Source organism: Gossypium hirsutum, chromosome A08 (genome assembly GCF_007990345.1).
Source record: "Gossypium hirsutum isolate 1008001.06 chromosome A08, Gossypium_hirsutum_v2.1, whole genome shotgun sequence".
Lineage (NCBI taxonomy): Eukaryota > Viridiplantae > Streptophyta > Magnoliopsida > Malvales > Malvaceae > Gossypium > Gossypium hirsutum.
This window is the reverse complement of record NC_053431.1, coordinates 117,944,834-117,971,793: the sequence shown is the minus strand read 5'-3', so window position 1 is coordinate 117,971,793 and position 26,960 is coordinate 117,944,834. Positions and strand designations below refer to the sequence as shown.

At 30.8% G+C, this 26,960-nt stretch overlaps 1 protein-coding gene, 1 long non-coding RNA gene and 1 pseudogene across 3 annotated transcripts; all 3 read left to right on the top strand.

The window, feature by feature from the left end:
• The first annotated feature begins 2,392 nt into the window (after nt 1-2,392).
• On the top strand, nt 2,393-2,957 carry LOC107926956 (nuclear transcription factor Y subunit C-2-like; annotated as a pseudogene).
• Nucleotides 2,958-8,031: 5,074 nt separating this feature from the next.
• Nucleotides 8,032-13,952, top strand: LOC121204651 (uncharacterized). Its single transcript, XR_005899852.1, has 3 exons — nt 8,032-8,170; nt 12,017-12,905; nt 12,995-13,952. It is a non-coding gene; the product is annotated as an uncharacterized lncRNA (long non-coding RNA).
• Nucleotides 13,953-21,620: 7,668 nt separating this feature from the next.
• LOC107926954 (LIM domain-containing protein WLIM2b-like) lies at nt 21,621-22,697 on the top strand. 2 transcript variants are annotated; one of them, XM_041074261.1, is made up of 3 exons: nt 21,621-21,840; nt 21,932-22,057; nt 22,130-22,697. In XM_041074261.1, exons 1-3 carry the CDS (start codon nt 21,793-21,795, stop codon nt 22,520-22,522), a joined length of 567 nt encoding a protein of 188 aa, XP_040930195.1. In that variant the 5' UTR covers nt 21,621-21,792; the 3' UTR covers nt 22,523-22,697.
• The last annotated feature ends 4,263 nt before the right edge of the window (nt 22,698-26,960 follow it).

Genomic DNA, 26,960 nt, shown 5'->3' with positions numbered 1-26,960 from the left:
ACTTAATTCATTTTAATATTCAATCCTCTGTTGCAAATTACGCTTTGTAGCCTACATCTTGGATTTCTTTTTCCTTTTTATTCACGTGAACGCAGTTTCCTTTTTTCTTTTTTTTGTTGTTGTTGTTTTTCACTTTCACTTTTTTTTTCCCTTTTAACATACTAATCATATTATAGCGTCGCCAAAAATAAAGCTGAAAGAGTCATAAGAAGAAAATCAAAAGATGAAAAAGAAACTAATTAAAAACTAAGAGAGGGGATAGGGGTAAAATCATGAAGAGAATAAGTGCGCACACATGAGGGGAACAGAAGGTGGTCATCTGTTTAGACTTAAAAGGTCTGTCTAAAAAGCAAAAGGATCTGAGTAAAATTATAGACTTGAAAAATAAATTTGGACAAAAAATAATACATGTTTTCTAAATAGGTTAGGCCTCATGTGGAATTTTTGCTCAAGCCTGGCCCCACCTAAATTAGCTTAAATTTTTTTTGTTTTTGTCATTTTGTTGTTATTTTGCTGTTATTTCACTACCATATTGTTATTATTTTGATGTTATTGTTTAGATATTATATAATTTTTGTTTTACTTATTATTTTTGTTATTATTTTAGAGGTATTTTCTTACCAAGTTGCAACTTATCTAAGTATAAATTTTTTTTAATGTATTTTTAATTTGTTGGAAAATCTATTTTAATGATTTTAGTGTATTTGATATATTATATTTTAATATATATATAAATCTAAAACAATTAATACGAACGGGTGAGGTCAAACTCAGATTTAGCATTTTTAATTTGGGCTAAACTTGGATTGAATTTAAGCTCATTTTTTGGACTAAATTGAGTTTGAACCTAGAAAATAAGTTTGCATTAACTCAACCCTAATCTGACTCATGATCAGATCTAATCTCAAACATCATCCATCCAAATAAACATTTCCTTTTATCTTTTTGGGGACATCATCATCGTGTAGAAGTGGGTTTCTAACTAGGAAAACGAGTAGAGAGGTGAGAATACAATGCAAAGACGTGGTTTGCGAGTGCCAAGAGTTGTGTATTTGAAGGGGAACTCACATGTATGGTTGATTTTTTTTTAAAGTAACATGTATGCTTAATTTAGTCTAAAATAATTTATATATTTATATAAATTAAAGAGTTAGTATTTACCCAGGAACATTCATAGTATTCCACCATAGATGCTAAGGACCAACATCCCTTCACAAGGAGTTTGAGCTCATATCTTGGATTATTTAAACATTTGGATCAACTAGCATACTATAGGTAGTCCATAGGGCATAATCTTTTAGACTATGAAGTTCAAAACTTTGAGGGTTTATAATGTTTGAGCTAGTACACACCGACAAGCCCAATAACCAAAGGCCTATTTTTTTTTTAAAAGAATGGATAGGCAGCTTCAACTGATTTTTTCCAGGTTCCAACTTTGAAAAAATGATAACCCACTTCCATGGATAATTGCAACCCTTGAATCACTTTGATCAGTCAGAGGACAATTAAATAAAGGATTTCATAATTATTATATAGAGATCCTTTTTTCTCAACAGGTACTTAATGAGAAGTCAAAAAAGAGCCCCATTGAAACACGTTTTGGCAGGCATCCCACTCGCATTTCAAAGTTGCATGCTTGAAGTAAATAAAAGAAATATAGATATCATACTAAATTAAAGCTATAATAATTAAAACGATATATCATTTTAAATAATAAATACATTATTATATGTAAACAACAATAATTCATTTGAAAGTTGTGAGATGTAAGACTGTTTAAACGGTTAACTGATTTAAATTAAATTTAATCGAATTTTTAATCATTTAACTATTAATTGAACTAAAATATTTCAACCAAAATTTATATGTTTTATTTTATTTTTTGTTAAAACAAGTATAAAACATATAAAAATAAATTAATAATGTTTATTTGACTGAATTAGCTGAATTAGTAAAAGTCTAATACATATAATATATAATTTATTTAACCAACACAACGCTTTGAGCTTTGAGCCAACTTCAAAATAAACAAAAGAAGTAATTAAGATTTGTTAATATTTAAAAATCGATCTGTATTCGTCACACATAAAGTAGCAATCTGTCTTTATAGATGGTTGAAAAATGCATACTAACACTTGATAAAGACATCGGATCCTTGACCGTTAAACATATGACGTCCCTCAACCCTAAAAAGTAGTGCTAAAATACTATAAAACCATACAAATAGTATTAATAAATAATAATTAAAGAGTTGAATTCTATACAGCACGTCAACATGATGATGTTGGGTTTCGGATGCGGAGACGAAACCCTAATTTTCTTTTATAAAAAGAAATCATTTATTGGTTTTAATAGCCTTATAGGGCTTGCATTGGCAGCCATTTATCAACAGCCATTGGATGCTGCCGGCCGAAGCAATTATAAGCTAGCCGGCTCCACACATCACCACTGCTCCCTTTCCCATGTCTATATATAACGAAGTATAAAATTGGGTTGATCATTAAGGTATATATAGATATGAGGCAAGCAGGGACATACTCGGGCATACTGTCGGGCGGGATATCGGGGAAAACAGGGCCTCATTTGTTGCCGTTGGCAAGGATCAAGAAGATAATGAAAAAGTCGGGAGGATGTTAAGATGATTTCCGGGGAGTCTCCGATAGTGTTCTCTAAGGCCTGCGAACTGTTCATCAAGGAGCTGACGCAAAGGTCGTGGATGGTTACCATGCAAGGCAAGAGGAGGACGCTTAATAAAGAGGATGTTGCGTCGGCTGTTATGGCTACGGACCTGTTTGATTTTCTTGTCAATTTGGTTTCTGAATCTGGTCATTCTGGGGAAGCTCCTCCTCCTTTGGAACTGGATACCTTCACGTCTTCATAGCTATGGCTTTTATCTTCTTTATACAAATATGTAATAACAAGTGAAGTCCCCAAAGTAATTCTAAATCATTAATACATACTAGATTTATGTTACAGCAATGATAAAGTTAACTGTTTATCTTTGATGGTATTTTGGGTTCAAATCAAAAAGAAAAAAATAAATACACCATAAAAATATAACATAATTAGTATATTAGAGAATATTTTTATAATTTTATAATTAATTTAGTGTCTAATGGACTCATTACAACAACTCAAAAAAAACATTTATCAACTAAACTATCATCGCTTCATCTCCCTTGTATAAATCAAAGTAAAAAATTAACCACTCAGACTTGCATTTATGGGTTAATAACTAGAAAGGTGAATTTATTATAGGCATTTGATCAAATTAGTCTCACTACTATTAAATGGATCAATTTAATTTTTATACTAAATTGCAATAAATTTAACATTTATTGATTCAAAAATATCATTTATAGTTTAGCAGAGTTAATATTTTAAAGTTTTAACGGTTCTGTAAATAAAATATTTTGTTTGGAATTGACTTGTTTGATCCTTTTGAATAGTATAAAGATTAAATTGACTCGCTTAATAATAAATAGACTAATTTGATCTAGTCCCTATAATATAGGGACCTCCTAGGAAATTTGACCAGCATTTATGTCTAATGTCAAGTATTGAATCTATTGATTACATTTGTGATGTTTTTTTCTTTTCTTTCTCTATCGTTAAGATTTTTTTAAGTGTTTAGTTATTATTATTATTTGAGTAGCTAGCACGCACTATTCACCGTCATCATAGACGGGGCAAAGCGAAGAATATAATTGTACAGGGACTGAAATATTAAAAAAAATTGTTATAAAGAAGACTTTTAAATTTCAAACTTTACCCATATTTTGTTTTTAATTTATTTTAAGTATTAAATATGTTTGGAATGTATTAAATATTGTAATGATTTTATTTTATTTTTTTTTCCTTTATTTGATTGATTGAAAAGTTAAATGGATAAAATTAAGCTAATAATATTTAACAGGGTTTTAACTAAAAGTGTTATCAATTTTATTGTATCAAATTATAAATTAAATTTTTTAAGGGATCAAAATAAAATTAATTTATTTTTTTTTGGTACAATGATAATTTAAACTTAAACTATTTCTAAAATATGTGGCCAATAAATCGCAACTTAAGGATACCAAAAAAATAATTTACCTTATTACAAAAAAGTATGGTATTTCAAGAAATTTTTAAAAAATTAGGAGGGGCTAAACATAAAAATAATCCTTATTCTGAATAGAAGGCTAACCTTAGAAGATATATTTGATTAAATATTAAGCATTTTATGTTGAATGTAATTTTTATATAGAAAAATATTTGGTATATTGCTAATTGAATTTTTAAATTTCACAAGCAAAATTAAGGTTCATAAGTCTCTTATAGAAATATAGTAAAATATTATAATAAAAAGAAAAAAAAAGAAACACGTGTCAATTTTTTAAAATATTTGATATATATCAGTGTATTAAATACTCACATTTATTATAATACATGTTTTATGGGTTTTAAAGTTGGGATATTCTAAAATTTTAATATTTGACTAAATGGGTTGGAACATGATGGCCTTAGGATGATTTTTTCTAGGGTTAGATTACATTCCAGCCACGTTTAATCATAATATTAATATATATTTTGTATTTGTTTAACATATAAATCTAAAATTTTGTAAATATTTAATATTTTTATATATTTTTAATTTATTAAAAAATTTACATAAATAATTTAATAATTTTAATGCTTATATTATAATATTATATATTACTATAAATTTAAAATTCATATATTATAAATTAAATAATATAATTATTATAAATTGAGAAAAATTATTAATGCAAAAAGACGTATATTTAAATACTTACTTAAGGATTTGAAAAAAATTATAAATAATTTTATGTATTGTATATATTTTAAAATCTCAATTTTTGAATCTAACCTTTTAAACTTTTCAAGTTCATTTTTTATCCTAAAATATTCATTCAAGCTCTCTCAAATTTTAATTTTAAATCAACCTTCAATTTTAATGCATGCTAATATGTGCCTAGGGCCATTTAGAATTTATTTCCAAAATTTTGTGGGCCTACCTCAAGCAACCCAACTACGAACCCCAGGTCCCTTAATAGACATTTAGCTTCACTATCAAATTCAAAGCACAGTCAAAGTCTCAAAAGAGGAATGCAGGAGCAGAAAATGTACTAACAATTAGAAACGACAAAATTGATAATAATCTATCCTATCCTTCAAAAAAGGAAATTGATAATCTAAAATCTACACATAATCATGTTATATATATATATATGTAACCTACTCCGAAACCAGACACATAAGTTAAAACTCATTGCTAAACAACTTTGATCATGACATTAGGCCGATAAGCAACAGAACACTACTGTTTCGGTAATCCCACCCGGGATCAACAACTCCTTGCTTTCTACTCGATATGTCGGTGGCAGCTGCTGCGCCATGTTTTCCTTTCCCAGTTTCTTGCTTGCCTCCACCGCCACCATGTTTCTCCTCTTCCCACCAATTCCACCTGTTTTCTTCTCGATCCTTCTCATTATAACATACTCTTCGGGTATGAAAACATCCATTACAGCCACTGTATTTGGAAGCTTACAGTGGACGGAGATTATGGTAAAGATCTGAGAGACTTGTACTATATACCATGGGCGTTGGTCCCATGTATTTGCTTAAACTACCTGCTTTTTTTTCCCTTTTTCAGGTTCTGAGGCTTTGGGCTTCCAAGGTGCGATTGTTTTGAAAAACGTTTTTAGGCTCTTAAGGCTAGGCAAAACTAAAGTGTGAAATGAAAGAGGGACAGACAATGTCATGTGTTGGCATTACGGGACACGTGTGGTGGAACCAAACCAATATTGGTTTTTGTTCTTAATTGTCATATTTTTATTTTTTAAATTTTTGTTAATATAATGGTGAATTAAGAATAGTGAAGGAGATTAATTCAATCACATTTAAACATCTATTTTAAAGGGTGTTATTCTCTAATCACGGGGCACGTACTAGATCCCTTAGCGGTTCCACTTCAACTCTTTGCAAGACATTATTCTTTGTCTGGGTTTACCTGCCCACGATATTTTGCCCAAAGATGACGGTGTTAGGGTAGGACAACCTACCATATCATAACAATGACCACATTTAATTTTTAATTTATCTTTACATTACACGATTCGTTATATGATGCTATAAGAAAAGAAACAACTCTCTATAAAAATTTGAGTATATCGAAAACAAAAATCTTCTTTTTTGAATTTCATCTTCACCCTTTTCGCAATTGAAAAACGGGATTAACTTGATTTTGAAAACAAAAATAAATATGGGAATCACCATCAATCTTTTTTGATGAGGTGTAATCGGATCACCTCGTAAAAGTGATTATTTTTAATAAATGGTTTGATTTATTTAAACAACAATTTTGGCCCACAAAATTTAAAAAGACGGGTTCGGGAGTCAGTTACGCACGAGGAAGGATTAGCACCCTCGTACCGCCCAAAATTGGTACGTAGTTGATTAATTAGTGTCTTATTATCGAAAATTGAGAACTTTAAAGAAAAATACGATCCATCGTTAAATTATTACTTAATTGAAATTTTTTTGAGAAAAAGGATGTATTTCACGTTAACCGAGGAAAAAGATTATATCCCGTAAGTTAGGACACAATGTCGTAAATCCCCGATACGCTAATAAACGCCGAAAATTTTATTTATTTTGAAAGATGTTCGATTATCTCGATTTTAGAAAGAAATCATATTACGTAAGTTAGAACACTATCTTTTCATAATTCCCAAGATCATTTAAAAATTTATGCTTTAAAAATGTTCGTTTATTCGAATTTATCAAGAAAATCGAAACCCCGTAAGTTAGGAAACAACTTTTCGAATCCCGAATTACGAAAAATTACTTATTTAAAACAATGAAATTTTATGTATCGAACAAGGATTAATGCAACATGAATTTGTAGAGGTAACGACATAAAATGTTTGATAAAATGTAAAGGATAGTAATCACGGTACTAATTTACATAATAGAATAATAATGAATGCGATAACATGAATAACAATATAAGAGCAAAAATAAAAAAGAGTAAATAATAATGAAATAATAAAACCAGCCAATTATATGAAATAAAATAAAATGAAAAGAAAATGAACAAATAAAAACTAGAATTTAATTAAAAAAATTAATAGTAATTATTAATGGGTAAAGAAAGAAATATTAGGTAAAGTAGTTTTAAAAATAATACTAATAATAATAATAACAATAATACAAATAATAAATAATCTAAAGTTTGAAATTATTTAAAAGGATATAAATAAAATAAATGATAAAATGATAATAACAAGAATAATGATATAAAAAATAAAAATAAAATAAAAAATACATGTGCTAAAAAAATAATAATATTAAATTATTTGATATAATAATAACATATAGGTAAATACATAAAGAAAGAAAATATAATAACAATAGTAATAATACAATAGTAATAATAATAATAACAAAAATAGTAATAATAATAGTAATAAAAATAATAGTAATAGTAATAATAACGAAAATAGTAGTAATAATAGTAATAAAAATAATAGTAATAGTAATAATAATGGTAATAAAAAATAATAACAATAATAATAATTGAAATATTAGATTAATTAATTTAATAATAAGATAACAAAAATAACCAAAAAAAGGACTAAATTGAACTTAAAATAGAAGTTCGGGGCAAATCTGAAAAATAAATGAAAGGAAATGGACCAATTTGAACGCACGAATAACAAGAGGGTCAACATGGAATTTTCCCTTCCCCTCCAAAACGCACAACATCAAGAAAGACCAATTTGGAATCGAAATAAATTATGGGGTAAAAATTAAAAATAAGAAAAACTTGATTACAGAATAATAAAAAAGCGTAAGGGAAAGTGCAATTAGCCCTTCCGTTAAAAAACACGCGGATCCTAGCTTGGAGCGGGTCAGATCGGGTCAGGTAAGAGTAAAACGACATCGTTTTGGTGCCTAAAAAGCCTACCCAAAATGGCGTCGTTTTGGAGGTCTATTTAAGGCCATTTTTTTTTTAAAAAAAAATCACTTTTAACACTTTTCAGAAAAAAAATTTCCCTCCCCCTTTTGTTTTCTCTGAAGAAGCCCTAGGGCAAGAGATAGCTCCAGCTCCAGCGTACACGGCGGTCGAGAAGTCGAAAAGTCCTTTTTAAGGCGAATTCAAAAGGTAAATTTCTCTTCACCCCTTTTTTATGTTTTTTGATAAATATGTTTATAATAGATTCGGAAAAAAAGAAGAAAAAATAAATAAATAAATATAATATACCCTTAATCGCTTTTGAACCTTCTTTTTTTCTCTTGATGCTTGCTGTTTTCTCTTTTGTTTCAGTTTTATGAACGTTTGAAATGCTATTTCTTTGTATTTCATGTGTGTCCCCAGAAAAAAAAGATACAAAGATTTTAGGGCTTATATAGCTGTTTAAAAAATATTAAATGTATTTGTATATCCTTGCTTGTCATTTCTGTTTTAATTTTTGCAAGCGCAAGTGTGCGGTGGCTACAGTGGCAGTGAAGTAGGTGGTGTTGTAAACGGGTCAGAGGGCAGTTGGTAGAAGGTCAGACACAGGGGCGGGGGCTAGCTAGGATTTTTTTTTTTTACTGAATATTGTTAAGGTTATGGGCTAAGGTTTTTTTTTTTGCATTTTGGGCAATATTGGGCTGTTTGGGAGTGGTTCTGTTTGGGTTTAGTTTGGGCTGATGGTTTTGGGTTAGGTTTTAGGGTCTTAATAGGCCTAGGCCAAAATTGGGCTATACAACCCTCTTATCCTTTCTTCACTTCTTTCCATTTTCCCATTGCCGACTCTTTGTTTTGTATAAGCAAACTGAATCTCATCTTTTTCACCTTCTCCTCTTTGGATGCATTTTTACCTCTAGTGCAATATGTTTAGAGTCACTTTTTATCTCAATTGCACCGTTGCAATCTCTTTGGATTGCTAGGTTCAGTGCAGTGAAATTTTTTACCAATGCACTGATGGAGTTTTTTCGACTGAAATTTTGAACTTTAATGGAGTAAACGCAGGTCCAAATGAAGGGGTAATCTTCATTTTACTCCTTCCACTTTTTAACTCTATGACTATAATATTTTTTTAGCATGAATATAATTAAATTATTATTTAATATTAATATTTTTAATGGATTCAAATATAGTGTTTTTTATTCCTGAAAATAATATTTAGCATTGTTATAAAAATTTGCTTACCTGTAAAAATAATTTATCATTAAATATAATAAATAAATTTAGATGATTATAAAATATTTATAAAAATATGGTGATACGTATTAGTTTATTAATTAAAATTACAATTTCACATATTTTTAATAATTTTATAAAAATAAAATATTTAAAAACTTCTATTGTATAAGTTTTAATGTAATGCTTATTTTACTTCCTCACATTACCGTTACAATATTGTTTGAATCCAAACACACACCCCAATATTATTTTTAACCTCATCAGAAGTAAACGTACTGTCTGTCCAACTAAGATTATCTGATATCAATAAAGGATTCTTAGGTGGTAGACATTGAGAAAATTAAATAATTAATTTGAGACTAAAGTAGTTAAGCTCAAGGGTTGATAGGGTATTCGCAAGATAAAAATCTTAATTTTTAGTCATTTTATAATTTATAAAATTTTAAATTAATATATAATAAAATTGTACTTTGACATTATAAAATGATAAAAATTTAATTTAATTTTTTAAAAATTATAAAGATATTGACTATTAAAAAAATGACAAAATTACATTCTTACTATAGTAAAAGTTTGCAACTTAATTCCATCCTCCTAAAAGGGTTTTCTAATTTCATCCTTAGTTAAGCTTGGTGGAATTAACAAACATCCAAGCATTTCGCAAAAAGATTGGTGAAGTGATAAGTGTATTGTAATTGGTCGTAAGATAGCAAGTGCTGGGCAAATCGACATTCATAATAATATGGATTAATTCAGTTTTCATCTTATTACTAGATTTATTTAATGGTTAGCCGGCCCGGCAGCCTTTGCTACAAGTTGGGTAATAAAAGCGTATTTTCTTACCAGAATGGACCGTAAGAAGCAGTCTAAAACGTGTGATTCTTCTAAGTGTATTGTAGTTGGGTTAGTGGGTTTTTTACTAATATAGTATAAACAAAATACTTAAATGGTATAAGGCAAAAACTAATGACGAAAATGGTATGGCCAGGGTGGTGCCGCCTATGGCAGTGACGTGACCACCCTGGAAACTGACAAAAATAGTAAAAAAATAGAAACTATAGAAAACTGAAAAAATAAAAAAGCTGAAGGGTACTGGTGGTGGGCCTGCCACAGGCGGCACCGTGGAGAAGACCTCTCATGCACGAGCGTTTTGGTTTTCTCTGTGTTTGGGACCATATATTATGGTCTCCTACCTCATTTTGGGAAGAAAGAAGGAGAAGAAGAAAAGAAAGAAGAAAAGAAGAATTATTATTATTGTTGATTGATTTTGATTTAATCTAGATTTAATTTATAAATTTATTTTTTTGCAAGGTGTTATTTGGTTAAAAAGAGATATTAAGGTATGTATGTGTTTATTTTATATTTTCATTCATTCCTAATTTATTTTTAATTTTTATTAAAATAAAAAAGCCTATGTATTTTATGTGTAAATAACGTTTTATTATTATTATTTTATGTAATTTATTTGTTAAGTGTGTTTGAAGTTGATTATATATATTTTTATAAATTTTTTTTGGCATGTTATATTCTGATTATTTTTATTTTTTTATTTTTTATGTGATGGGGTTTTATACTATTTTACAAAAATAGTATAAAAAATAAAATATTAAAAAAATATCTTAATGAAAAAATAAAATACGAAAAGAAATAAAATATGAAAAAAATAATTTTTTTTTGGAAAAAGTGGTGCTGCGGGTTTTTTTTAAATAATATAAAAAATAAAATACGAATATAGTATATTTAAAAAAAATCTAAAAATTTTAAAAATACAAACAAAGGGACAAAATTAGGGTTATTTACTAAATTAATATAAAAATACTAAAATAATACATTTGAAACATTATGTACTAAAATAATATAAAAAATAAAATACGAAAATAGTATATTTTAAAAAATAAAATCCAAAAATTTTAAAAATACAAACAAAGGGTCAAAATCAAGGTTATTTTCTAAATTAATATAAAAAAACTAAAATAATACATTTGAAACATTATGTACTAAAATAATATAAAAATAAAATACGAAAATAGTATATTTTAAAAAATAAAATTCGAAAATTTTAAAAATACGAACAAATGGCCAAAATCAGGTTTATTTACTAAATTAATATAAAAAACACTAAAATAATATATTTGAAACATTATGTACTAAAATAATATAAAAAAATAAAATATGAAAATAGTATATTTTAAAAAATAAGATTCGAAAATTTTAAAAATTTTAAAAATACGAAAATTTTTTATTTCCCAATGAATTTAATTAATTACATATTATAATATATTTTAAAATAATATTGAACAACTTATCATGTGTTTTTTAATTATTATTGCATCACTCAAATTATTATTAAATAAAAATTAAATTAAATTAAAATATATTGAACTACATGTCGAGTGTATTAAATATATTATATTTTAAACCAAAATATTTTACTTATTAAATATTTTAAATTATAATAAAAATATTTGTATTTGAGTTGGATATATTTATTTTTTTAATGTAGTATAGAAAAAATATGTTGTCGAAAAAATTGTTTGCTATTTTTTTTGTAATTAAAAGCAATATATAAAATTTAGCTATTCTAATAAATATTTAAAATCCATCAAACATAAAAATTAATAACCGAAATTTATTTTGAAAATGCAAGCATCGCAATGGCTTCATTGATCAAGAAGGATCTTCCTCACATATGTGACACAGTTAATAATATGGTAAAATATTGTTATTTGTTAATCACTGGTTCCATTAAAAAATGATATACGTAATTTAAGCAAATAAAATATGTTATTATAACTATTTTCTGTAATTTAACACTGTCAGGACTCGTACCGTGTATTAAGGGGCTGGATGAATGGTTTAGGATATTACCCGGATGCATGATTGATGCCCTACTTGGAGTTAGCTGGATCCGGGTCAGCAGTATTGACCCAGACGTTCGATTTGCAGTACGATTTAATATTCGCATTGGCCGAGCGCTGGCACCCAGAGACCCACACTTTTCATTTGTCGTGTGTGGAGTGCACTGTCACTCTGGAGGATGTTGCATTGCACTTTGGGCTCCCAATCGACGGGAATGCCGTCACGGGCATAAGTGCGATAGCTGAGCCGACTGCACTTTGTTATAGCCTACTAGGAGCCTCGCCCGATGATGATGAGTCCAATTTTTCAGAGTTGAAATTTACATGGCTGAAAGTAAATTTTGAGCATTTATCAGCTAATGCCACTGAAGAAGAGTTGATGTGCACAGCTCTAGCGTACATTATGCATATTATAGGGGGTGTACTGATGCCCAATTCGAATAACAGCAAGGTTCATCTCCAGTATTTACCTCTATTAGCTGATTTGTGTAGTGTTTGTTCGTATAGTTGGGGTTTCGCAATTCTGGCTATGTTGTATCGTGAGCTTTGTCAGACGACAAAGCCTGATGCCGTAGATATAGACGGATGCCTTGTATTGCTACAATCACAGGCTCTTTATCGGATGCCATTCTTGGCATCGATTAGTCACCAACCATACGTATTTCCACTAGTTAACAGGTCATAAAACTTAACTTGTTATTAATTGATAATTTCTTTATAATGATACTATTCTAACGAAACTATATTTACTTGAAAATTATTTTCATAGATGGAGTATTTATCCGGGTATCGGGAGGTCGTACACTGTCTTGATATATCGTCTGATGATTGAACAACATGTCGGGGAAAGGGTAAGCTATTCAAATATTCGTGACATGTAATTACTTTGTATATCTTACACGAACCATGTTAAATTTTAGCCATGGTATTAATCGTGCAGTTTATATGGATGCCATATCGTAGACTAGAAATTGCGGCTGTTATACTCTCGTCTGCCTACGTTCATTCTCAATTGTGGTACACTAATGCACCAATTATCAGTTTCAATATAGTTCAGTGGTACCACAGGGATCGAGTACTACGATAGTTTGGTTGCATCCAGTATATACTGGATCCGCCAATGCAAGTGGGGAAGGTTCACGGCATCAATAAGAGAGGGAAACATGGAATGCATTGAGGGGTTGTGCATCGAAAAATTGTTGGTGTGGGGTAATCGAATGGGTCGAAGACATCAGATGGATATGTCTTCTGATTCACAACCATCGTTATAGTACATACAATGGTACTCTAGTATGGGGAAGTCATACTTGGCGGGCAGTCGACTGTAGTCCCCTCGTATGTGCAGCGACATGAGGTATACGAGTCAGTGGCCGATATAGAGCCTGATCCACAGCCAGATCCCGAGTCCAAGTCTGAGCGATTTCATTCACATTCGGCTAATACTTCTTATCATCCGGATTTGCCGGTTCATGACTATTTCCCGAGCTCGTCAAGGGGTGGATAACATTACGGGTTTGATATCTTTGGGTTGTATCCACCGTAGCACAGCACTTCTCCCGGCCCATATCCACCGCAGTATAGCACTACCCTCAGCCCGTATCCACCGCAATACTCTACTCTCCTTGGGTTGTATCCACCGCAGCATAGCACTCCTTCTAGCTCAAGTTCATTGATGCCATTCGAGCCATATGATTTTTCTTTCATGTATCAGACACCCTCACCTGCGACTAAAGAGGAAGTTGGTGGTCGCAATCACTCACAACTTGAAAGTCGACCTCCACAGAAATATACCTCGAGGACTGCACCATCGAATAATCAATTTTAGGTGTTTCTTGAGTTTTGATATTAAAAAGTTTATATTTTTTAGTATATATTTAATTAGATTAATTAGAACTTTGAAAAGTGGAAAAAAATTTGACCATAACGTAAATTAGATTAATTTGGACATTTTGAACATTAAAACACTAAAACTTGTAACAAACTTAGTCTTGTAATATAAATTAAATACATTACAACATTAATCTAATTGGAACAAACTTTGCAATATAATTTCTTTATATAAATTAAATACATTACAACATAAACTCAATTCCTACCCGATCGTGACGATTGGCGAACATGATAGTTTCGCTGCGGGCATTTACTTCAATTATGACCAGGTAACCTGCATAATCCACAACACGACCTCTCGAATTTCTCTATAATGTCCATTTCATTACGGATTCTAGATGATTACGGACGACCTTTCGGATTCCTGTGTAGCCCTCTGTCTGGGACAAGCTCGAAAGTCGTCGGAGGCACCTCCCATGTAGACAGGTCAGGCTGGACGGGGAACTCATTTTCCCACACACGTAACGTACGCTCGAGTGTGTACACATCATCAAAAAATTGTTCAATATTAAGGTTCACTTTAGCACACGCTGCCACGACATGCACACATGGATAATGAAGTGTTTGGAACCTTCTACAATCGCATCGTTTTCGAAGATCAACTCTATAGGACCTAGGTGGTATGCCAGGTCGATGACCATTGCTCTCCGTAACACGAAACATTTCAAGGCGTCGTGAATATATTTCTACATTCATCAATATAGCCGTCCGACAGTTTCCAACAATTGCATCCCTGACATCTTTGACAAACACGTGTCCCGCCTCCATTTGGTTGACTTGTTGTTGACCCATTCTTGGCATCAAGGTAGCCAACCTGTAGAATGTAGCCGAGAGGACAAATGAAATCGGAAGATGTCATGTTTTCAACAACACAGCGTTGACCCCCTCCACTAAGTTTGTGGTCATCTGACCATAACGAAAACCCTCGTCAAAACTTTGAGACCGTTGCCACGACTCCATAGTACCCAACCACTGTCAGAAAGATGTATTTGTTTAACCCTTCATGTCACTCTAAAGTCAAGCCATTCTTTGGCGAAAAATGTGTGGCTCTAGCTCGTGCGCTGTATATGTATTAGGAAAAGATAAGTTACAGTACTGCCTTAAAACATTAAAACTTATATTTAGAAGATAAGGTAATCATTTACCCATTTTCACAACCTATCTCTTCTAGTCTGCATTCTTATAATCTCGATGGAAGTTAGCCGCGATATGTCGGATGCAGTAAACAGATCTCTATGGTACACCGAAACACCTAATGGCAGCAATTAATCATTTTCCTTTATCGGAGATGATGTAAATATTATCGTTGCTAATTACATACCTCCGCAGGTTAGTAAGGAATAATTCCCATGATTCCAAGTTCTCTTTATTTACGATGGCAAATGCTATCGAGATCACGTTCCTGTTGCCGTCTTGAGGAACCGCAAGAAGTAAGATCTGTGTATATTTTCCATATAGACAGGTCACATCCACTTGTACAAAAGGTTTGCAGTGGGGAAATGCGCGCACATATGGATCAAACGTCTAGAACATTCGATAGAAAATTATTTTTCCCGGCTGTAGTTGATCATCCGGGCCGTAATAAGATATTGTCTATAACTCAATAACAGTCCCCAGTACGTACTCCCGCATAATGGCTATCCATTCATGTAGCTCGTTATACAACGCATTGAAATCTCCATACAATTGCTCCATTGTCATTTGCTTAGCTATCCACGCCTTTCGATATGATACTCGATACTGAAATCGTGCTTGCATTTTGGCTATCAGTACCGAAACCTTAATGGTCGATATGTCCTTCACCATTGGCATGATATACGTACAGATAGCTTTGGAATCAAGTTTTCGATGATTATCTATCATACGTGTTGATGTACATGTGTGACGCCTAACAAATTTGCATATCTCCCATATCTATGAATTTTGAATAAATACAGCTCGTACTGGCTAATTGCAGCCTTCCAACGACTTCCAACATTACCCAATATATAATATCGGTTTAGACACTGCAACTTTGTAATCCACCGATATATTCATGTTATACCACTTAATAACAAATACGCACTCTTCTTTACTTTCGAATCTTTGGCCTACAAATAACTCCTCAAGATCGGAATTTACGGCCAGTCGATGAGCAAGAAGTATTTCAGGGTACTCAGGGAACTCAGCTACATGCGTCGCATCGGGGTCTATGAGCGACATGTGTAGCCCAAGATTATTGTGTATCACAATACGTCGCATCTGGTTCCCGACCGAAGACGCGTTAATGTTTCCATCGTTATTCACGTCTTCATAGTCAATATCATCGGACACATCGTCCATATCGGGATCACTATCACTATCGACCTCTTGATCACAAGGATCACTACTATCGTATCCATCATCACCAACCACATCAATATCGGGTGTAACATTAAGATCGATATCGATCCCACGTATAGTTGACTCACTATCAACGTACGATATTGGAGTCACCATGCACGGTTCTTGAGCTTCCTGTTCTTCATCATATGCAATGAGATCTTCATTTTGCTCTATACCGGCTAACTCAGCAAATAAGTGAATCGGTGCATTTTTGTCACTCTCATTCCCACAGTAAAGGGTGATCATTGTCTCCATGTCTTCGTCGTCTACAAGTTCCATTTCGGTGAATTTTATGGGATCTGTCGAAATTGGAAACTTGTTGAAAAGTTTCGAGATTCTTCTCCTACAATGTCTAACAATTTTTGCGTTAATCATTCCCTTCATATCATCCAACGAGACACTTCTATTAAATCTCATTGCTATTTGTTGCCGACATTCAAATATGCATCCAAGGTTGTAGTCAATATGATTCTATCGAAATAAACGCATACGAAAAATTGATTATCCATCTTCAATACTCAATCTGTTAAAAAATAAACAAAATTTTTCAAAACAATTTCGAACAGCAAATAAGTTACTTAAATAAAAAATTAATTAATTAATATGCAATTTTTTTTATTCATAAGCTCAGACTTTTTCAGTTCCCATTTTGTACATGAACAACATTTATCTTTACATTTAACCACTTAAATTCAGCTCTACGTTTTCTTCCATCTCCGGTCCTGTTTCTTCATCTGGGAAATTCTCTACAATCCAATTTAGAAATTCTTAATTCTCTTCATATTTATCTTCTACAATCCAATTTGGAAATTCCTCAGGATCTTCTAACTCTTCAATCTTTATAACGGGTATTGAATATACAAGTTCTCTTGGTAATTTCCTAACAACTAATTTTCCATCCATGGTTTGTCAAACACATTTTGCTTCTCAGTCAACTTTCGTGGACCTATACTTTGTCTCGCTATTTTCCTTGCTCCATAAGAGATTATAAATTTCGCGAAGTTTATAATTAGATTCCAATAGGTTTGTGGTACCGATGTCTTCCAAAGTTTTTCTAAAATGATTTGATACTCTCGTTCTAGTAATGTCCCTCTAAGGGTTAAGTATTGCACTTTATTATTTCTAATCATTTCATGACCCTTCCACAACACTTTTTGTATCTTTCGATTTACGGTAATAAGGTGTTGAACAATGTCTTCTTCTGGTTTCATTCTGTAATCTTGTACTTCTCTCATCATCTTATCAACTTTCTCCCTTTGTGCTAAAGTTATTATCTCATCATGCAATACCAAATATGTTGCCATTTCTAACAATATGTATAATATAATTATTTTTAGTTGTTATCACTAATTAACAATTACTTTATAATAGTTTTATTAACATAAAAACTTTCAAATAAATTAAAATAAAACATAACATTCACAATAAACACATAATTAATCTAAATACAAAACTTACTAAAAAATCACATTAAACAAAATAACTTTTCAAACAAAACATAAAAATAACACTAAACAAACTATATAATACTAACAAAATATTTTTTTCTTATCATAATCTATTCTATTTAAAAATAACATAAAAAGAAGATACCTTTTATTTCTTTTCTTCACCCTTTCTTCTTTTGTAATATTCTTTTTTTTTACTGGAATTCTCTTTCTTTCTTTCTTCTCTTCTCTTCTCCCTCTCTTCTTCTGCAATTTTTTTACTGCTGTATGGCTTCGTTTTAACACTGAGGATTTAAATAGGGGTTTGGGGGTTGGGTGCCGCCTGTGCCATGTCAGCAATTGGTGCCGCCTCTGACAGAGGCTTCACCAATATTTTTATATTTTTTTTCCTACTTCAGTTTTTTTCAGCTTTTTACTGTTTCTATTTTTTTAACTGTATTTGGCAGATTCCAGGGTGGTCACACCACTGCCATAAGCGGCACCACCCTGGTCATACCATTTTCGTCGTTAGTTTTTGCCTTATGCCATGTAAGTATTTTTTTTATACTATATTAGTAAAAAACCCTGGGTTAGTATTTGGTGATGTATATCTTTTGTTAATATTGTACTATGCTTGTTCACCAGCAAAAAGCATAGATTAAAGACGCAAAAGTGAAAGCATAAAAAGGTAAGAGTCACGAGATTTTTCATGTGCATGTTGCAGACCAATCGACCATTGTATGTTTTCACCGACTATTCGGGCAGTAGAGGAAGCTAGTAAATTTAAGGGAATTATCAACACCACAAAACTTTTAGAACTCAGAGAGACCACGATGCACAATTAGCCGGTTGCAGCTAAACAGTCCCATGTCAGCTATCACACATCTCACTTCACAAAAATCCTGCTCGTAAAATTTAAAAAAAAACACTTCACAAATCTAATGATAATGAGGAGGAGGAGGTTTGGATTCTTCTACCAGATCACCTTCAGTGAACAAGGCAAGTACAAGATCAAAAGAAAGTTTTATAGCTCCTGCATTTTGGTCTTTTTCAAAAAGATCAAAAGAAAGTTTTATAGCTCCTACAGTTTGGTCATTTTCAAACACCATTAATAAAATTCACAATTACCTACAATTCATTAATTAATGGTTTGAGATTAGTCCTAGATTTGTTGTTTTTTTTCTCAAAATTAAATGATACCCATTTCCATTTTCGGTCCAAATTGAATTCAGAATATAATAACACCCCGCTTGACTCGTTTCATTCACTTGTATTTTGCTTGTTGTTTCCCTAATCGATACCACAAAAACGTACAAAATTTTCACAAAGATGTAAACCCCCCAATCATCATTTATCTTTTCTGTAAAGGCTCCAACTTTCTATATGTAAATACCACAACCACCCGACATTTCCCAAGAGATTCTTTTTTCTTTATCGATAATTGGTGTTATTTTAGGTGGAGTAGAAATGGCTAAGATAAGGGAATACGTTATGGGAGAGTAGGAAGCCGACAAAATGGCAGCTGCCTCTGAACCCAATGTGGTGCAGCAGCCTGTCTAAGTATCCATGGATGATGTAGCTGAAGACAAGAGCTTGATCCCACCAATCTCTCAAAGTATATATGCTTTCTCTATTATCTTATAAACACATGTCAATACTATTGGTTGCATGCATGTACTAGGAATCATAATGTTAACGGAAAATGTTAGTTCGTGTAATTAGTCTGGTTGGAATGGGAAATTTTCAACCGTTCGGTTTCACAGGCTGCAAGCATCATTTATTATTATCTGGCTTCACTATATGTTAAAAATGGCAGAAGTTACAGCAGCAGCAGATAAAAAGAAAAGTCCAAACAAAAGAGGTAGATGTCGACATAGGCTTATTTATTGAGTAAACTACCATCAATGTTACTAAATATTAATATGTGTTGATTATATTAATACGTGTTGATTACTTAATTTTAAAAAAGTTATAAAATAGTAAAAAAATTATTCTAAAATTTTTATTTAAGTCATTACGTTGGTATTTTTTTTTTTAGAAATCGGCCAGTGAGCTCAAAGTGACACTTCGAAGATCAGTATGATAAATTAGTACCTACCAACGAGTAGTAGAACTTATCTTAGATCCAAATTAATCAAACGGTCAATGTTAAAGATTGGAGAAGAAAGTTTTTTGGATTTTAGTTTACAGATTCATAACATTTAAAGCTATTTCATTAAAAAAACTCAACTGTAGAAGATAAGAGAAAAAAAGCTTTCGATAGTTGTAGGTATTGCAAACAGAAAAGACAACGCAACAATGATTTTAACAATTCAATGACTTAAATAAAAACCTTCGAATAATTCAATGTTATTTTGCTACCTTTGAACGTTAAGTAGTTTAGTAACCTTGTAATTACTTATTTGAAAGCATCTATGTTGGAAACTAAATTTATTTGCCTCAAATCCAAATCAACTAAAGAGAATTGAAGTAACATTTTTCTTTCAGATCAACCGAGAGTTCACACGTTAAAAAATATTAAACTCGCATCCAAATAAAAAAGTTGATGTTTGTGATAAGAAAAATTGGAAAACAAGGCGGTAAGGTATGGTGAGAAAATGAAAAACATAAAGGCTAGAATCCATTAACAGTTAGAAGAAAAAAAAGCAGTAATTGAAGCCAAGAAAGCGAAAGATTTTCTCAAGATAACAGAAATTGCAGCCAAATTTCGTGGTACTGGATATACACCAAAGAAATTTCTTGGGTGTTTCAGCTCTTCCCTTGTGGGCTTCGTAATATTGTTGTACATCAAATTTTATGTGTGAAATAATACATTGATTCTCTATCCATAAATTGTAATTTTTAAAACTTAGACTTGCTATGTTGTTAGAGATCGAATGTCAAGTATAAATGAGTATCTGGATTCAAAAAATTTATTCAGATATGACAATTGCCAAGTACATGTTTTGAACTTTCAAATATACAATACAAAGTCTTTTAAAAGCCAACTGTTCTCTTATAATGGATTGTATTACTTTTTTAGCTTGAATTTGACAATTATTTTTATATTGGGGTTTAAAATTTTCTTTCATTCTTACAGTTGTTCTTGGCGCTCGAATTTTTTTAAAGAAGTTAAGTCTTGAATTAGGCTATTGTTCCCACATTAGAGCTTGAATTATTTTTTTGTCCAAGTTAGCGCTTAAAAATCCTAAAGTTGGCCCTAGTGTGAGAATAATTGTCAAGTTCAAGCCTCAATATGAGAATAATTGTCAAGTTTAGGGACTAATTTGGATAAAAAAAGTTCAAGCCCTAATGTGGGAATAATTATCAAGTCCAGGTATTAGAATAATTGTCAAGTTCAGGGACTAATTTGGATAAAAAAGTTCAAACCCTAATGTGGGAATAATTATCAAGTCCAAGGCCTAAATTGAACAAAAAAAGTACCTAATTCAGACCCTAATGTAGGAATAATTACCAAGTATAAGATCTAACTTAAATAAATATATATATATATAATCCCTAAGAATAATTACCAGATTTAGGAATTATAAACTATTGTTACTATTAATTAATGGTTACTGATTCTACCATCATTTTTTTCTATAAAAATATATATATTGCAAAGGAAAAAAGATATTAACCTATAAAAAAATATAAACGGGAGACACTAGGTGAAGCAAAACCTTGTTAATCTCCGTTCTTCCATGAAAGATAGAACTCCCTATTCTTAAGTAATCATAAATCCAAAAATGAATTATAGGGATGGAGCTTTGATTTCGTATCCTTAATAACCGTAAATCCATATCCTCCATCATTTTTTTTTTGCTTTACAAAATTTACCCCTTTAATCTGCCTTTATAAACCTTACTTAACCAAGCCAAAAACACATATCCTGTTGTTTTCCATTGAAGCATTTCCTCTATAGGTTTTTACTTTTTAATCCCTTTTCCTCATTTTTGCAACAACTTTTTTTTTCCATTGCACATATAATTTAAGAGGAAAATGACTTTCAGTGGAACAACAGAGAAATGCAAGGCTTGTGATAAGACTGTTCATGTTATTGATTTATTAACAGCTGATGGCATTTCTTATCATAAGACTTGCTTCAAATGTAGTCATTGCCATGGTGTGTTGGTGGTATATTTATTCTTTTAATCTCTACCTCTTTTTTTTTTCATGAATTAAAATTAGATAGTCACATTTCTTTTTATAAACAGATGGGAAACTATTGCTCAATGGATAGTGTCCTGTATTGCAAGCCACACTTTGAGCAACTTTTCAAGGAAACTGGCACTTACCAAAATAAGAATGCAAAACCCTCCTCTGAAAATTCGAATGGAACGGTACTTTATTGCTTTTCGAAAATAAGGTTATGGATATTGAGATTCGAATTTACATATTGATTATTTTTGCAGGGAAAGGCTCCTAGCAAATTTGCATCATTCTTCTCTGGTACACAAGACAAATGTGGTGCCTGTAAGAAAACTGCATACCCCTTAGAGAAGGTGACTATTGAAGGAGAAAACTACCATAAATCATGCTTTAGGTGTTCACATGGAGGTTGTGTGCTCACACCATCAACATATGCTGCATTGGAAGGATTCCTTTACTGTAAGCATCACTTTTCACAACTCTTCAAAGAGAAAGGCACCTATGCTCATCTTACAGAGACATCTACTTCAAAGAAAAGTTCAGCTGCACCTTCACCTGAAGTAAGGTCTGAAGCTGAATCAGATTCCGAATCAAAACCAAAAGAAGATGAATCACAACCTAAAGCCGAAGCAGCAGAAGAAGAAATAGAAGCATAAAGCTAGTACTGGAATACTCATTAAACCTTCAAGGGAAATCTTTAAACGCAAGCAAATTTTAAGTGTAATGAGACGTAGGGAGGGTCTTGTGTACGGGGTAATTTTTTTTCAGGGTTCAAATTTTCACCATTGCATGGCAATCAAAATCAATTGAATTCATTCTTTCATTGCTTTACATGTTTGTTTCAAATCTCTTACTCTCTCTTTCTTTTCCTTTTCTTTGCTAATCACTTTCTTCCAAATCAATACTTAATAGGAAATTTATAAAATATTTCTCAAATAAAGAAAATGTAACACTCTATTGATAAATCTAATTGGGTTAAATCATTCTTGAGGTCTAAATTTGGCAACTTTTTCCACATTTTGGCTTAAACTAGACATGTAACACCCCTAACCTGTATCCACTGCCAGAACAGGGTTTCGAAGCATTACTACCATTTGCAGATCACTTAAAATTTTTTTTAAATACTTACCGATTCAATGCATCATATAAATAAATATATTACCATTCAATAAACAGTTTGACACTTATATAAGCATCAGACAACAACATTGTTAGTATACTTGCACATATCTCATATAAATTCAACATTGATATATCTATTTTCTCGATATATCGCACTTGAGTTTAATAATAGTCCCAACTTACATAATTTCCTGGTATCAGCATATCAAAGATAATCATATATGTACATGTCATGAAACATATCATGCTCTTACCGTTTCTTCATAAGCATATATCATTAATTTCATTATATCAATATTTCATGCTCCATAATTTCCATATATTTTATGTATATATCAAGTCTCATATTTGAGTCGTTCGGATCTTTATAAATAAATTTGATCATCATTTTCATTCATTTCATATTCTAATGCATTTAATTAATGCTCTAGGCAAAAATACCATTTTGCCCCTAAACTTTTAATTAATGACGATTTCATCCTTAAGGTCAGGAAAATAAAATTCTTGCAATTTAATCCTTATTTCCATCTATTATTCTCATATGTATTGATAACAGTCCATGAATTCTATAAAATATCAGAATTTTCCATAATTTCAACACTTTTCAATTTAATCCCTAAAACTAAATTAATAATTTCATTCAATTTTGTAATTTAAATAATAAAATAATCCATTTCATGCAATTTGGTCATTTTGACATTTTTTACAAAATTGCCCATAAATTTTTACTTTTATTCAATTTAGTCCCTGAGCCTAAAATATACAAATTAGCCATGCTAGATGAATATTCATACATATTTTTCCTCCTCCTCCTCTCCATTCCACATCCTTATTGTAGATAACACACTTGTCAGTAACATTATCCATAATTTTTATTATTTACTTTTATGAATATTCAAGTTGTCTATCTGCGTCATAGTCACTAAATTATTTATATCTGGAGCTATAGAACTCAAAATTAAGATCCAATAATTTTTCCTGAAACTAGACAAATATATATTCTTACCATAAAATTTTCAAAAATTTTTGTTTAGCCAATAAGTACAGTTTATTCTTTAAAATTACCCATATTCTGTTGTCTGACAGTTCAGGCCCTTCTTCACTAAAAATTAATTATCTCCTCGTACAGAATTCAAATGATGTTCTCATTTGTTTATTTTGAAAATAGACTCATTTAGGATTCTAAAAATATAAATTTAAGCCAATAATTATTTTTATCCAATTTTTTATGATTTTACAAAGTCGGAACAGGGGAACCCGAAATCATTCTGACCTTGTCTCACAAAATTCATCATATCTCATGATTTAAAATTTCATTGCTTACATAATTTCTTATATGAGAAACTATACTTAATAAGATTTAATTTCATATTTTTTTCATCCTATAATTAGATTTCTAAAGTTTTTGATGATTTTTCAAAGTTAGACTACTGCTGTTGTCCAAAACTGTTTTAGTACAAGATATTAATTACCATGTAATAACACCCTTATTTTCTTTTTCTACACCATTTCTCATCACTTTCTCTTATTTTCTCTTCACTAACATATCAAGAACATAGGACCTTATGTAAGAAAACTCTACTATAACATTATTTCCATGCTTTCTCAATAATAACAAACTTAAAAACATATTGAAATCTTGATATACTTACCTTGTTCTATTGATACTAATCTTTAACTTGATTTTCTCTCTCCTCCAGCTTCTATTTCTTGAATCCAACTTGATATTCTAACTCCCCATGGTCTCCTTAACATTTTTCTCTCTTAGTAGCTATGGAAATTCTTTTGATTTCTAGATGAAAATGGTGAATTTTTGGTGGAAGGACCAAATTGTAAAGAAAAGAAATTTCTTTCTTTTCCTTCTCTTCTAATGTTGGTTGCATGCATGGAAAGATGATGAAAATTCTTCATCTTTCCTTCCTTTTATACTAAATAATTAATAATAAAATAATAAAAAAATAATAAAATATCTCATTAAAATAATATATATCTAATTAAATAATCATAAAATATCATCAACATCATCATTACTTTCTAGATTTCTCTCTCTTTCAATTGACCATTTTGCCCTTTATTATCTTTTAAAATTCCATCCTTGAGTCATCATTTAATTTGGATAAATTGCAATTTAGTCCCTCATAGTTCTTCACCTATTCAATTTGGTCCTAATTCATCTCTTTTCTTTAGTTTCTAGATCATTCCACTCTTAAAATATTTACACTATTGGTCCTTCAAATTTTTTATATTTACACTTTACCCCTTAAATTTTGAGTATTTACTCTTGTGCAACAAAAATTTTCTCACTTTTACAATTTAGTCCTTTCTTGAATTAATATATCATAATAAACTTCTCAATATTGACATAACTCAAAATTTCCCTTTTTGTCACTTTATTTCCTTATTTTACTATATCAAGGATAATATCTTACTGTAAAAATTTTCAAGGTATTACAAGACAACTATTCCTACATTGGGTGTAACAGCCTAATTTTCAATGGTGTAGGAAACAATGATTCGATATCACTAAATCCGACGAGAGAGTTAAAAATTTAATAAATTAATACCTATGAGTCAAGTGTGACTATAGAAGTATTTTTTTAGTGAATTTTGTGATTTAAAAGAATTAATTAAGTAAATCGGGTTGAAAATGAGGTATCGAGACCTCAGAATCATAAACCGAGTCATAAATATTTTTATAAATATTTATGGAGTGTTATTAAGTTAGTATTAAATTTTCGTTAGAAAATTTTAACGTTTGGCTAGTCAATTAATAAAAAGGACTAACTTGAAAATAGTGCAAAATTATATGAGCTGGACGGTTTGGGCAAGAAAATCAGCAAAAAGAAAAGAAGAAACAAGGGCAAAATTGGAAATTTTACAAATTAAACATATAAAATAAAGACAGAATTGAAAAATCTAGAGATATCATCATTTTTCTTCAGTAAAAATGCCACGAGAGGTCTAGAAGTTGCTGGTTTTTCATATTTTGACATATATGAGTTCAATTTTTACTTTTCCTTAGTAATTTTTATGTTTTTATGACTTTTACAATTAGGTCCAACTATCTAATTCATTAGTTTTTTATTTTATGGGTGACTTTAAAAGTTACCATGAATAAGTGTTGTATGATTATGGTGAATTATTATGGAATTGAAGTTCTTATTTTATTATATGATGATTTTATTAAGTAATTTTGATAGAAATTGATTTTAGGACCTAATTGTGAAAAATTGTGAATTAAGGTTTTGATGCTGAAATTCTATTTTCCAAAGGTTTTGTAGTAGCTTAGAATGAATAAATAAAATGTTAATTGAGAAAAATTAGCTCAATTTTTGGGTTAATTGAGTAGGGACTAAATCGTAAAATTGTAAAATTTGGTGCAAAAGTGTAATTTTGAGAATTAAAGGGTATAAACTGTGAAGTAGAGTAAAATTTAAATGAATGCTAATAAATGAATGATTTTACAATCATAGATCAAGAACCCGAAGTGAATCGTGGAAAAGAGAAAATAGCCGATTAGTCCCTGAACTTGTATGACTTTTGCGAATTTGCCCAGGAAAGTTCATATGGCTAAATTTAATTTTTTGATATGAAAATTTCATGAATGATATAGTATATTATTTGATAGTTGTAAAATGATATTTGAATAAAAGTACAAATTAAGTGAAACAACGGATTTGAGTACTTTCATTCATTGGCTAAGACCAATTGATGGAAAAAACCAAGGTTGGACCATGGCAACATGTGATATGTGATCCGTATAAGACCATAGCTGGGCTATGGCATCGGTGTGATCTGATCATGTGATTTCGTATAAGACCATAGCTGGACTATGGCATCGGTGTGATGTGATCATGTGATTTCCGTATAAGACCATAACTGGGCTATGACATCGGAGAGATGTAATTATGTGCTTCCGCATAAGACCATATCTGGGATATGGCATCGGTGTGATATGTGCTACTGTATAAA

Coding starts and splice junctions, on each gene's coding strand:
- LOC107926954 (XM_041074261.1), top strand. CDS start 21,793: ATGGCATTTCTTATCATAAGACTTGCTTCAAATGTAGTCATTGCCATG. Junction 21,841..21,931: donor CAAATGTAGTCATTGCCATG/GTGTGTTGGTGG, acceptor TTTTATAAACAG/ATGGGAAACTATTGCTCAAT. Junction 22,058..22,129: donor CTGAAAATTCGAATGGAACG/GTACTTTATTGC, acceptor TTATTTTTGCAG/GGAAAGGCTCCTAGCAAATT.